Genomic DNA, 14,002 nt, shown 5'->3' on the forward strand with positions numbered 1-14,002 from the left:
CCAGTCTGGTCACAAATAACAACATACACACTCACATGTCTCACTGCTACCACCAAATGTGTAAATGAGGCCTAACAAATGGTGACTTGACAGTATGTAGGCCAAAAAAAATGTCAATCCTGACCTACAAGTTTTTTTCATTATTATTATACAGGGTTTATATAGCACCAACAGTTTACGCAGTGCTTTACAAAAAGAAAGTAGACAGTACAATTACAATACAATTTGGTACAGAAGGAATTTGAGGGCCCTGCTCATTAGAAGGGGCACGTGGGGGAGGAAATATTCTGAGCTCGGTTTTAGATAGATTGAGTTTGAGGCAGTGATGTGACATCCAGGCTGATATGTCTGTTAGTAAATCAGAGATGTGTGAGGAGACTGATGGGGTGAACTGAGGGATAGATTTGGATTTCATCAGCATAGAAAGGGTAGTGGAAGCCATGGGAGGCTATCAGCTGACCCAGGGAGAATGTGTAGCAGATGACATTTTGGACAAAATATCATACACATGTAAATTTCGTTTTTGCCTCAGAACAGTAGTGGGGTTATGAGGGTTGATTGTGTAGGTTAGGCCTTAACACCAGTCTGGCCAGGCTGTGTTTGGAAGTTCTGCCTGGTCATGTGAGCGGTGAGGTGCACATGACAGGCCAGAACCAGGTCTGGTTGGATGTTTAGGTATCAGCCTTCTCAGAGCCAATCATTGGGAGTGCCGGGGCCCGCTGAGGAGTCTGGGAGGGGGTACTTAAGCAGGTGTGTGTCATGTGTTCAGGGTTCCGGAGTTGTTGGAGAGACCCGTGTGGTCTAGTCTGGTTCCAGGACTGGGGTAACCCCGTGAAGGGTCCCGGTCATGGGGTCTTCGACATCCCGCAACATGTTCCTGTCAGTGGTCCCTGATAGACCCGACTGGTCTGGGGTAGGGATCCGTCTGTTCCTGAGTCTCGGAACCAGCTGGTCCGAGGCGCAGTAACTGAGGGAGGAGTCAAAGTGTCCGGGTGTGCTCTGGGCTTGGAGGGACACCACAGCTCATGGAAGTAACCGGGGGAGGACTCTTCGGAGGAGGGCCAGCAAGTGGCATCCTGGGAAGTGCCTGGTTACTGAGTTGGGAAGGACATTGACAAATTCACGTTTTTTCCAGTACCATTGAGGAAACGGGAAACATTCCAGGTACGGAGGAAAAAAGTTTCCTGTTCACCTTTAGTCGCAACTTGTACACATTCTTAGGATTGTTCAAGTTTGAGTCAATGTGCTAACTGTCATGATCTCTGGCTAGATATCTGTTCAGCCTTGAAGTACCCAGCTGCGAGTGGCTACTCTCTGGGTGGAAATAGAGACTTTGCTAGACCTGCAGTTCAAAGTGCCTGAGTTCGTTACCCGTGCCCTCTGTTCCCTAAGAGCAGCCTTTCTCAACCTTTTCAGCACAGAGGAACCTTTGAAATAGTTCTCCGGTCTCAGGGAACCCCTGCTTAAAAATCAGAAATCTACAAATCATGATACAATAGTGTGATGGTCAGTGGGAAGAATGGTCCTTACACTTGTGGTCATTGGGAAGAATTGCCTCCTTACAGATAGCTAAAAAGATCAATGGTGTGAGTGGGAACTTATCTGAGAGGCAGAAATTGCCCGATGCTGAAGGAACCCCTAGCAACCTCTGGAGGAACCCTAAGGTTCCACAGAACCCTGGTTGAGAATCACTGCCGAAGAGACTGAGTTATTGAAAGTTATTGCTGCAAAATAAAACCCTTTAAAGAGGATTTCATCTGTGTCAGCGTTCAAGTCGTTGGGTATCAACCCTGGGAACCCCTAGACGTGGAAGAGCAGGCCAAGAGAAGGTAACTGGTAAGCCCAATAAGTCAAGGCTGCACTGCAATGGGTTATGGCCGCTATAGATGTGTAGATCGAGAATAGTAGAGGTCCAAGGACAAATCTTGGGGGACCCCAACGGTAAGAGGAGTAGGAGAGGAGGAAGTAGATTTGTAAGTGACACTGAAGGTGCGGTGAGGTAGATAAGATTCAAACCAATGGAGAGTGCAGCCATGGAGACCAAGCAAATTGAGTTTTTCAAGGAGGAGGGGGTGGTCCACTATATCAAACTGAGCGAAGAGGTCCAAGAGTAAGAGTACGGATTAGTGATTGTTGGTTTTAGCTGTAAGTCGATTGTGAGTTTTAGGAGGGCAGTTTCTGTGGAGTGTTTAGGGCAAAATCCAGAATGAAGAGGATCAAGGAGGTTATTCTCAATGAGGTGGTCACTAAGCCGGTTGTAGACTAGATGTTCAAGGAGTTTGGAGGCAAAAGGGAGTACGGAGATGGGTCTTAGGTTGCTAAGACTGGTGGAGGGCTTTTTTTTTTGGTATGGGAGTGAATAGTGCATGCTTTAGAGGGTTGGGGAAGATGCCAGTAGAGAGGGAGAAGTTGAAGATATGAGTTAGCGTGTAGGCTAGAGGCGACCATAGTATTTGAGAAGGAACAGGGGGCAGGAGGTTAGGTGGGCGTTAGAAAAAAGTTTAGTGACTCCCTCTAGAGTAGCTGGGTTAAACGAGGGAAGTATTCATTAAGCAGGAAAGCAAGGATTGTAAGGGGCGGTGGCAGCTGGTGCTCTATTATGGGGGGTCCATCAGTCAAACCCCCCCCCGACACCCCCCGTTGCTTGGTCAGAAAACCCCACACTTACCCCAGCTAAGTCACTGGCATGTATCTCCTACTCGGCGGCTTCTTCCTGCTTCTCCTCCTCAGCAGCCAACGCGGCCTATTCTCCTCTCAGCCAATCGGGTCTCAGGACCTTCTTCCTAATTGGCCTGGGAGGAGAATCAGGAAGAAAATAGCGAATATTAACTTGCTGTCCCACAACTGGGTGGGCTCAGGGAGCAGTGCTCTGTGCCCCAAGCCCACCCCTTTTTTAAAGCCAATCATGTGCCTCAAAAAAAAAAAAAAAAATACCCCATTGAAATCCATGCGTCCGGTGCCCTGCATGTAGATTAGGGGTCGGGCGCATGGATTAGGGGTGCGTCCCTAATGGAGCGACCTGCCACTGATAAAGGGTAATTGCGCACAATAAGCTGACAACAAATGGGCAATAGTTACAACATGGGAACAGAAAATAGAAGCAATCAATCTAGGTTGACCCTCATAAGATGGAATTCTAATTGGTTGCTCTGGGTTACTACAAGCCCCCATGAACGGTGTATGTGGTGATAGTGTAAAAGCTGCATTATGAAATATAAACACTAGGTGGCGCTCTGGTCAATGTGTATAACGATCACATGGTTCTTCCTTTCTAACTAGCGCGTTATTTCCTCAGCCCCCGGCCTCTGCTTTCTGATTGGGCAACGTCAGTCGGCGCTCTCCTACTATTGGTTAGGGCTGCTACCGCTGCTTCCGGCCTGCGCGCCCTGCTTGGTGAAGGGGATTTCTTCGTTAGACATCGCAAGAGAGGGCGCCGGAGAATGGAGATGTCCTACCAGGCTATTAAGAGCGCTTCCCAAAGTAGAGAGGCGGTAAGACGTGGCATGGACTCTGTTCCCAACCTCCGTGTGTGGCCTGCGGCTGGGGAGCGGGGACATGAATGGCTTCCTGGTTACCACGGTTACTGTGTCTGTGGGTTGCCCTGACAACAGGCATGCGGCCTCGGGTGCGCATGCGCAGTCGCCATGGCTGTGGCTTGCGCATGCGCTATGGGCCCTTATGATCATGTTCATTGGTAAAGAAATGTTATTGATAAAGAAGGGCAGCCACACTCTAGAAAGTTTAATCAGATGATTTGGTTTCCATGGAAATGCTTCTCGACATGCGTTACTATGCAGTTCATATCGAACGTCAAACCCACGCCGTAATGCGTTAATTGTACGACGATGGGCATCACGTTGTCGCAAAGTTGCGCTTTGATGGCGTTTGCTGCAAATTCCAGTCAAAAATGTGTTAAAACGAAAACCGAGAGATGCCAGTCCTTGGCGGCACCCTTTTCTGCTGCATTCAATTTATTATTTTTTTGTGAGTTATCTGCTTCCACAACGCGCTTTTTTTTTTTTCTGGCACTTTTTGTTCATGTGTAAAAATCTATATATCTATATTTTTTGCAAAATTTTTTACGTAGAACCCAAAAACATTTTATATATATATATATATATATATATATATATATATATATATATATATATATATATATATATATATATATATATATATATTATTTATTTTTATTTTTTTAATATATAGTATATAGTGCCAACAGTTTGCGCATCGCTTAACAAAATGAAGGCAGACATTACAGCTACATTACAATTTGATACAAGAGGGATCAGAGGGTCCTGCTTGCTAGAGCTTACAATCTATATATTTATAGCAGAAGCCCTCGAGAATAAATTGGCAGGTGTTGCAATTTTTTTTTTCTTTTACCATAAAGTGCTATATTTTTTTTAATGTCACACGGTATTTGCGCAATTTTATTTAATTTTTTTGGGGGGAAAAAATACACTTTGTTGAATTTTAATGCACAAAACCACAATAGGATACTTGATTCTTTGGTAAAAAAAATATAAAAGATGCTGTTTCAGCAAGTAAATAGATACCAAACATGCTTTAAAACTGCGCGCGCTCGTGCAACAGTGACAGACGATGTCAATTTTGCTATCCACAGGCGACATTTTTAAAACCCTTTGACACTGGGGCTGCCCATGCATTAGAGGTAAATCGCCGCTCGTTTTAGCGCCACTTTACCGCTGTTTCAGCTGCGCTTTTTCGGCCGCTAGCGGAGTGATTTTTAACCCCAAAGAAGGGGTTAAAAACACCTGTGTTGCGGCGCCTCCAAAGCACTTTTCAGTGGGCAGGGGCGTTTTGGGAGCGCTGTTCACAAACCGCCCCCGAAGATGCTGCTTGCAGAACTTTTTCTAACGTCCCGCGAGCGCACCGCCCTGTATGAAAGCACTCGGGTTTTCACATTTGGGTGGCATGGGAGGCACTTTACAGGCGCTATTTCTCGTGCACCTGAAAACTGCCTCAGTGTGAAATGGCTCTTACTGGTTACCACTTTGGATTTACAGAGGGAGCCTGGTGCTAGAATTACTGCCCACAATTTGATGTCCATGGCGATACCTCACGTGTATGAGACGATCGCTTTTTTGCGTGCGTGACCAATGCGCATGTTTGCCTTTGCATGTGAGCATGGGGGGGCAGGGGCGCTTTAACCACTTTTTATCCAGGCCAAGTCTGACACTTTGGTCCTATATATAAAAATCTACTTTTTTTTGCTAGAAAATTACTTAGAACCCTCAAATATTATATATGTGACATAAAAAATTGCAACGACCCCCATTTTGTTCTCTAGGGTCTCTGCTTAAAAAATAAATAAATAAATATATATATATATATATATATATATATATATATATATATATATATATATATATATATATATATATATATATATATAATATTTTTTTTTAGCAGAGACCCTAGAGAACAAAATGGGGGTCGTTGCAATACAGTTGATGAGACACAGATCGGTCTGATTGGCTGCTTTCCTGGCCGCTAACAGCCTTGTAAACAAAGAGGCGGAAACCGGAAGTGACGACATACTTGTGGCTCTCGGTTTCCGGAGTCGCACAGAGAAAGAGAGAATGAGGAACAACGTCAGTTCCTCTCTCTCTGTTCCGTGCAGCGATCCTGGCGCCATGATCAAACGGTAGAACCTGGGAAAGAGGCAGCGACGGAAGGGGGGGTTGGACCCCTTTTTACAACCCACAAAAGTGATCGAATGGTTCTTTAACCACTCAGATCACTTCTGCTAGAAACAGAATTGCCGGCTGAAATATTCCATACTGGGATGATGCCTGTAGGTGCGGGTATCATCCGGGTATCATCGACCCTTTGAAAAAGTCACGTGTCTGTGACGCAACGCGTCAGGGAGGAGCCAGGTGTCACGATCGTCACTTCCGGTCGCGGCCGAGACCGGAAGTTCCTGTGTTTACTATCTGGCAAGTGTTCTAACATAACTGTAAGTGTGGATATTTTTATAATAAAGTGTTTTTAATACGTTCTACACATGGGAGCCCCCCCTTTTCTTTGTTCTTTATTATCCGGTGCTTATCTGGTGGACCTAATATATTGATGGGCTGACATTACGAGGAGAGGAGAAAGCAGCCAGTGGGACACACACATTACGCTGGATTTGGCCATTTATGGTCTTTACTGGAGGTGAGAGGGTGGGGGAAATAGGTGGTGCACAAGCTTAAGCACTGAATGATTGGTGGATTGTCACAGTTTTTTCCGAGCTACTTGTTTGGAGGAGTTTTATTTTCCACTGCATGGATTTATTATATGATCACAGCATCTTGGAATTCATATTGCACTGATTGTTCGTATGATTTATGAACTATCTGCACGTTTTGCACTTTTATTAACATTGCTGCTATTTGGACACTGTACTGCACTGATTATTTGTATTGATTATACTGCACTTTGATTCTGCATTAGGCTCGGTTCACACAGTGGGCGGCACGACTTGCAGCGCCGCGACCTGCACACGATCAGCGGCGACTTGCAAAACGACTTCTGTATAGAAGTCAATGCAAGTCACCCGAAGTCGCCGCAAAAGTAGTACAGGAACCTTTTTTCTAAGTCGGAGCGACTTGAGTCGCTCCTATTAGAATGGTTCCATAGTACAGAACGGAGCGCGACTTGTCAGGCGGCTAAGTCGCCTGGACAAGTCACCCCTGTGTGAACCAAGCCTTATAGTGTTTATTTATTTATATTGCATTTTGAATTTTGCTCTATATTGCACGTATCACTTTATATTGTTGTATATTTGCTTATTTGCACAGTTTTTTCTGCATCAGGGTTATCGTCATTTTTCATGCTATTTTAGTTTTTTGAGGAAGTGAGGTAGCGCTGCATATATTTTTTATTTATCATCCGGGTGTTACCACTGCAACCCGTCCATGGACATCCTACAAGTGGGAAGTAGTTAAAAAAAAAAAAAAGAAATTGTGTTATTATTTATTTATTTTTACTTTTACACTGTTGCTTTAATTTTTTGTCACTTTTATTTATGTTTAATATAAATATCCTCTTGTGATAGCAATAGGCAGTGACAGGTACTCTTTATGGAGAGATGTGTCCTCTACCCTATAAAGCATTTGGTCACACCAAGATGCTTTTCATTTTTAAAAAATGTCGCTGCTTTCTTCGGGGGGGGGGTGATGTAAGCTCATGGCTTTGTGTTTCCTGTATCATAGAGGCGATGTCAAAAGCATATCATATCAAAGCTGTTCCGGTCTCTGTTGGCCTCTATGAACAGGGAATCCCTGGACTAGTGTCCCCATTGGAAGATTTCCCCTCTATTCCTGCTCTGGGGACCCTTTTTCCTGTCACTTTCAGTAATAACAGTAAACAGAACAAATAGAGAGAATCTCCCTAATGGGGGACACAGACAGCAATAAAAATAAACCTGGCAGGGGGTCTAATCCCTCTCTACTTTATCCAAGAATTAAAAAAAAAAAAAAAGTTTTTATTTTAGTTATGCCTTGAAGTGTTTTTAAACCCTCCATGTAAAAATGGAATGTAGCAGCAAACGTCTTCACTTGTGTTTTGATGTTTCAGTTTTCTGCACTTTCTGCTAAAAACTGCTCTATCCTGCGCTTCCATTCTGTTGCCTTTGAAGAGTGATCTGTGTTGGATCGCTCTTCAGAGGGGGCATTTGCCATGTGGTGAGAAGGTTATGTCATTCGTCAGCGGTGGAGGGGGTGTGACATTATGGCAGTCAATCTGATTGCCGGTGTCCTATCATATACAGTCCCCCATCGGATAGTGTCCGCTGTGTACTGCGCATGCGCAGTACACAGCACACACAGATTCCGAAAATACCCGAAGATGAACGGCACCTGCGCTGTGAGTCCAGGTTCTATCCCCACCATCCAAGTGGACATAGAGTAGGAATATAAAAGAGCTGAGTGCAGCGAGGCCGAGCCCGAAGCGTGGCGAGCGGCCCTCTAATTTTCCCAACCCTATGTCCGCTTGGATGGTGGGGCTACCACCTCCACTCACGGCGCAGGCGCCGTTCATCTTCGAAGATTTTCTGAACCTTCGTCTGCTCTGTACGGGCCGGACACTATAAGATGGCAGGACACTATCTGCCAGAACGCCGGCTTTCAGCTGGAAGCGATCCTCCTGTAGCTTTACCACCGCCAAATCACCTCCATGGACCCCTGTACACCACCCCCCCCCCCCCCCAAGCCAGGGAGAGGGGAGGGAGACCAGCAGAGATCACTGATCTTCCCTAGATAGTGAGAAGCCCGAAGCAGCAGCGAGGATGACGTGATGACGAGGGGCAGGGTTCACAAAGCTCTCTGGAAATCATCTGCAATTAAATCGCTACAATTTGTGCAGCTTCCTGATTAGAGAGACATTTGTCCCATTTACGGTAATTAATGTTTAGTAAATGTGAATGTAAAATATACATATAAAGCTCTGCATCAATTGACGGTGCTATATAAGTGGCAATAATAATAATTAGTAATAATAATAGGTGATACTATGTAGCAGATGAGAAACTCTAAGCTGATGGCACCACTAGAGGGCAGCAGAACACTAAGCATGGTTCTGTCTCCTACTTATAGGAACGTTGTCATTGTATTTGTATTCATGTTACATTGTAACCTGGCTACACAGGGAGCTTGTATTATGTGTCTGAGGCTTGGTAATCTCTGTCATTTGCAAATGCTTTTGCACCATGACAGCAGACCTGGCAGAAAATGTAGACTGAATATATTTGTTTTATTAAAGTAGATCAGAGGGTCAGAAACCTTTCCCACATTAACTGCCAATTTACCAGCATTAGACAGTCAGCATGCCAATAATAAGCAGAGCTCAGATAAGTCCCAATGTATTCTTCTTTCCACCTCGGATCATCCCCTGTGCGTGCTCCTCCCCACCTCAGACCATCCCCAGTGCGTGCTCCTTCCCACCTCAGACCATCCCCAGTGCGTGCTCCTTCCCACCTCAGACCATCCCCAGTGCGTGCACCTTCCCACCTCAGACCATCCCCAGTGCGTGCACCTTCCCACCTCAGACCATCCCCAGTGCGTGCTCCTTCCCACCTCAGACCGTCCCCAGTGCGTGCACCTTCCCACCTCAGACCGTCCCCAGTGCGTGCACCTTCCCACCTCAGACCGTCCCCAGTGCGTGCACCTTCCCACCTCAGACCGTCCCCAGTGCGTGCTCCTTCCCACCTCAGACCGTCCCCAGTGCGTGCACCTTCCCACCTCAGACCGTCCCCAGTGCGTGCACCTTCCCACCTCAGACCGTCCCCAGTGCGTGCACCTTCCCACCTCAGACCGTCCCCAGTGCGTGCACCTTCCCACCTCAGACCGTCCCCAGTGCGTGCACCTTCCCACCTCAGACCGTCCCCAGTGCGTGCACCTTCCCACCTCAGACCGTCCCCAGTGCGTGCACCTTCCCACCTCAGACCGTCCCCAGTGCGTGCACCTTCCCACCTCAGACCGTCCCCAGTGCGTGCACCTTCCCACCTCAGACCGTCCCCAGTGCGTGCACCTTCCCACCTCAGACCGTCCCCAGTGCGTGCACCTTCCCACCTCAGACCGTCCCCAGTGCGTGCACCTTCCCACCTCAGACCGTCCCCAGTGCGTGCACCTTCCCACCTCAGACCGTCCCCAGTGCGTGCACCTTCCCACCTCAGACCGTCCCCAGTGCGTGCACCTTCCCACCTCAGACCGTCCCCAGTGCGTGCACCTTCCCACCTCAGACCGTCCCCAGTGCGTGCACCTTCCCACCTCAGACCGTCCCCAGTGCGTGCACCTTCCCACCTCAGACCGTCCCCAGTGCGTGCACCTTCCCACCTCAGACCGTCCCCAGTGCGTGCACCTTCCCACCTCAGACCGTCCCCAGTGCGTGCACCTTCCCACCTCAGACCGTCCCCAGTGCGTGCACCTTCCCACCTCAGACCGTCCCCAGTGCGTGCACCTTCCCACCTCAGACCGTCCCCAGTGCGTGCACCTTCCCACCTCAGACCGTCCCCAGTGCGTGCACCTTCCCACCTCAGACCGTCCCCAGTGCGTGCACCTTCCCACCTCAGACCGTCCCCAGTGCGTGCACCTTCCCACCTCAGACCGTCCCCAGTGCGTGCACCTTCCCACCTCAGACCGTCCCCAGTGCGTGCACCTTCCCACCTCAGACCGTCCCCAGTGCGTGCACCTTCCCACCTCAGACCGTCCCCAGTGCGTGCACCTTCCCACCTCAGACCGTCCCCAGTGCGTGCACCTTCCCACCTCAGACCGTCCCCAGTGCGTGCACCTTCCCACCTCAGACCGTCCCCAGTGCGTGCACCTTCCCACCTCAGACCGTCCCCAGTGCGTGCACCTTCCCACCTCAGACCGTCCCCAGTGCGTGCACCTTCCCACCTCAGACCGTCCCCAGTGCGTGCACCTTCCCACCTCAGACCGTCCCCAGTGCGTGCACCTTCCCACCTCAGACCGTCCCCAGTGCGTGCACCTTCCCACCTCAGACCGTCCCCAGTGCGTGCACCTTCCCACCTCAGACCGTCCCCAGTGCGTGCACCTTCCCACCTCAGACCGTCCCCAGTGCGTGCACCTTCCCACCTCAGACCGTCCCCAGTGCGTGCACCTTCCCACCTCAGACCGTCCCCAGTGCGTGCACCTTCCCACCTCAGACCGTCCCCAGTGCGTGCACCTTCCCACCTCAGACCGTCCCCAGTGCGTGCACCTTCCCACCTCAGACCGTCCCCAGTGCGTGCACCTTCCCACCTCAGACCGTCCCCAGTGCGTGCACCTTCCCACCTCAGACCGTCCCCAGTGCGTGCACCTTCCCACCTCAGACCGTCCCCAGTGCGTGCACCTTCCCACCTCAGACCGTCCCCAGTGCGTGCACCTTCCCACCTCAGACCGTCCCCAGTGCGTGCACCTTCCCACCTCAGACCGTCCCCAGTGCGTGCACCTTCCCACCTCAGACCGTCCCCAGTGCGTGCACCTTCCCACCTCAGATCATCCCCAGTGCGTGCACCTTCCCACCTCAGATCATCCCCAGTACGTGCACCTTCCCCAGTGCGTGCTCCTTCCCACCTCAGACCATCCCCAGTGCGTGCACCTTCCCACCTCAGATCATCCCCAGTGCGTGCACCTTCCCACCTCAGATCATCCCCAGTACGTGCACCTTCCCCAGTGCGTGCTCCTTCCCACCTCAGACCATCCCCAGTGCGTGCACCTTCCCACCTCAGACCATCCCCAGTGCGTGCTCCTTCCCTCCTCAGACCATCCCCAGTGCGTGCTCCTTCCCTCCTCAGACCATCCCCAGTGCGTGCTCCTTCCCACCTCAGACCATCCCCAGTGCATGCTCCTTCCCACCTCAGACCATCCCCAGTGCGTGCTCCTTCCCACCTCAGACCATCCCCAGTGCGTGCTCCTTCCCACCTCAGACCATCCCCAGTGCGTGCTCCTTCCCACCTCAGACCGTCCCCAGTGCGTGCTCCTTCCCACCTCAGACCGTCCCCAGTGCGTGCTCCTTCCCACCTCAGACCGTCCCCAGTGCGTGCACCTTCCCACCTCAGACCGTCCCCAGTGCGTGCACCTTCCCACCTCAGACCGTCCCCAGTGCGTGCACCTTCCCACCTCAGACCGTCCCCAGTGCGTGCACCTTCCTACCTCAGACCGTCCCCAGTGCGTGCACCTTCCCACCTCAGACCGTCCCCAGTGCGTGCACCTTCCCACCTCAGACCGTCCCCAGTGCGTGCACCTTCCCACCTCAGATCGTCCCCAGTGCGTGCACCTTCCCACCTCAGATCGTCCCCAGTGCGTGCACCTTCCCACCTCAGATCGTCCCCAGTGCGTGCACCTTCCCACCTCAGATCATCCCCAGTGCGTGCACCTTCCCACCTCAGATCATCCCCAGTGCGTGCACCTTCCCACCTCAGATCATCCCCAGTACGTGCACCTTCCCCAGTGCGTGCTCCTTCCCACCTCAGACCATCCCCAGTGCGTGCACCTTCCCACCTCAGACCATCCCCAGTGCATGCTCCTTCCCTCCTCAGACCATCCCCAGTGCGTGCTCCTTCCCTCCTCAGACCATCCCCAGTGCGTGCTCCTTCCCACCTCAGACCATCCCCAGTGCGTGCTCCTTCCCACCTCAGACCATCCCCAGTGCGTGCTCCTTCCCACCTCAGACCATCCCCAGTGCGTGCTCCTTCCCACCTCAGACCATCCCCAGTGCGTGCTCCTTCCCACCTCAGACCATCCCCAGTGCGTGCTCCTTCCCACCTCAGACCATCCCCAGTGCGTGCTCCTTCCCACCTCAGACCATCCCCAGTGCGTGCTCCTTCCCACCTCAGACCATCCCCAGTGCGTGCTCCTTCCCACCTCAGACCATCCCCAGTGCGTGCTCCTTCCCACCTCAGACCATCCCCAGTGCGTGCTCCTTCCCACCTCAGACCATCCCCAGTGCGTGCTCCTTCCCACCTCAGACCATCCCCAGTGCGTGCTCCTTCCCACCTCAGACCATCCCCAGTGCGTGCTCCTTCCCACCTCAGACCATCCCCAGTGCGTGCTCCTTCCCACCTCAGACCATCCCCAGTGCGTGCTCCTTCCCACCTCAGACCATCCCCAGTGGTCCCCAGCAAACTATATACCAAATATTACTACAAAGATGGAAAATCCTTGTTTGATATGTATTCTACTTCATAACGTGCAATAAATCAATAATTATATCAATACTATTGGTGAATCCTAATGCAAATTGCTGCTGTGCATGGCAATTGTTTAGCTGCTGTGCAAAACTGCTACTGTGCAAATTACGCTAATAAATCATTTGCTGTGAATACAATAATTTAGCTGCTGTGCAAACTGCTACTGTGCAAACTACGCAAATAAACTATTTTCAAAAACAAACAGTTAATATAGTGCAAAATCATGAAAATCATCATCAGATGCTAAACATTAAATAATAATTGAATGAACACTAAATAGTGCAAAATGGTGCAAGATTATCATAAAGTTCTGAGTATAAAATGATCCTTTGTGTACGCCTTTAAGTGTGTAGGTGTACCAATACAGTCCTATTTATATTGAGTAGTGATACCCATAAAAGTCCATCCATAAACAGTAAACGTGCAAATTAGTGCAAAAAGTGCTGATGTGCAGCAACGTGACAGACAAACTCTTCAGGTGACATCCACTGTGTACTCTTTGTGTACTCCACTCAGTGCTCTCTATGCGCTTACCTCTAAATGGGTAAGAAATCCCTCTCAGATATTTCTAATGATGAGTCCTCCTGAGTGTGGTGACCAGGGATGATGTTCTTAAGAGTGCTGTATTGCAATAATGGATCCCAGTTGATTAGTTCGCCCGTTCATCCACGACAAATGAAAGCGGGGAATAAACAGGAAGATCCCATAGCGTAATATGTCACAAATAGGTTTATTTATGTTTAAAAAATGGCTACTTACAACAATGCTGAAAACAACAGGCAGATCAAACAATGTGCGGTGTTGCAAACGTCTCTATGCATCACTTCCGGTTGTTCCTTAATCCAGTAACTTCCCTATGCATTACGTCACAGGTCATGACTTCATCAGGGGAACAATGCATTACAATGCCGGGCAGCATGCTGCAATAGGCTTCTGTGCATAGATTTGAAGGGAGTTTTTTTGTTAACTTTTAATAAAGTAAAAAATATTGTGATGTTTCATAACAACTCAATACAGCACCTGTGTGTTATGTGCACCATCATGTTCATAGACTCATCTACTGTATGTCACAGCATACAGCAACTCTATATTTATAGGGGAAAAAAGCTCAATCCTTATCAGTAGTTTTTGTGCTCCTGTCCAGTGACTTTGCTTAGGCCGAGATGATGTCATCAGTCTGCTTCTGGCAGAGGGACACATTTCCTTAGTCTCACATGACTAAAAATAGTACCTGAGTATTGGGAGTACCTGGGTAGTGTGAGTGCACGTAGGTCTGCGAGTGCATGTTGATCTACGAGTGCA

The 14,002-nt window shown here is 49.6% G+C and overlaps 1 protein-coding gene across 1 annotated transcript in view; it reads left to right on the forward strand.

Moving 5' to 3' along the window:
* Positions 1–3,326: 3,326 nt before the first annotated feature.
* Positions 3,327–14,002, forward strand: part of KATNAL2 (katanin catalytic subunit A1 like 2) — a 75,102-nt gene continuing 64,426 nt past the window's right edge. The window contains exon 1 of the mRNA XM_077463027.1: positions 3,327–3,491. Within this exon, the coding sequence (XP_077319153.1) occupies positions 3,441–3,491 (51 nt within the window). The 5' untranslated portion in view covers positions 3,327–3,440. The remainder of the gene's footprint in view (positions 3,492–14,002) is intronic.

This window comes from Lithobates pipiens, unplaced genomic scaffold, assembly GCF_037356315.1.
Source record: "Lithobates pipiens isolate NorthernLeopardFrog02 unplaced genomic scaffold, aLitPip1_a1.2 Scaffold_3, whole genome shotgun sequence".
Classification (NCBI taxonomy): domain Eukaryota; kingdom Metazoa; phylum Chordata; class Amphibia; order Anura; family Ranidae; genus Lithobates; species Lithobates pipiens.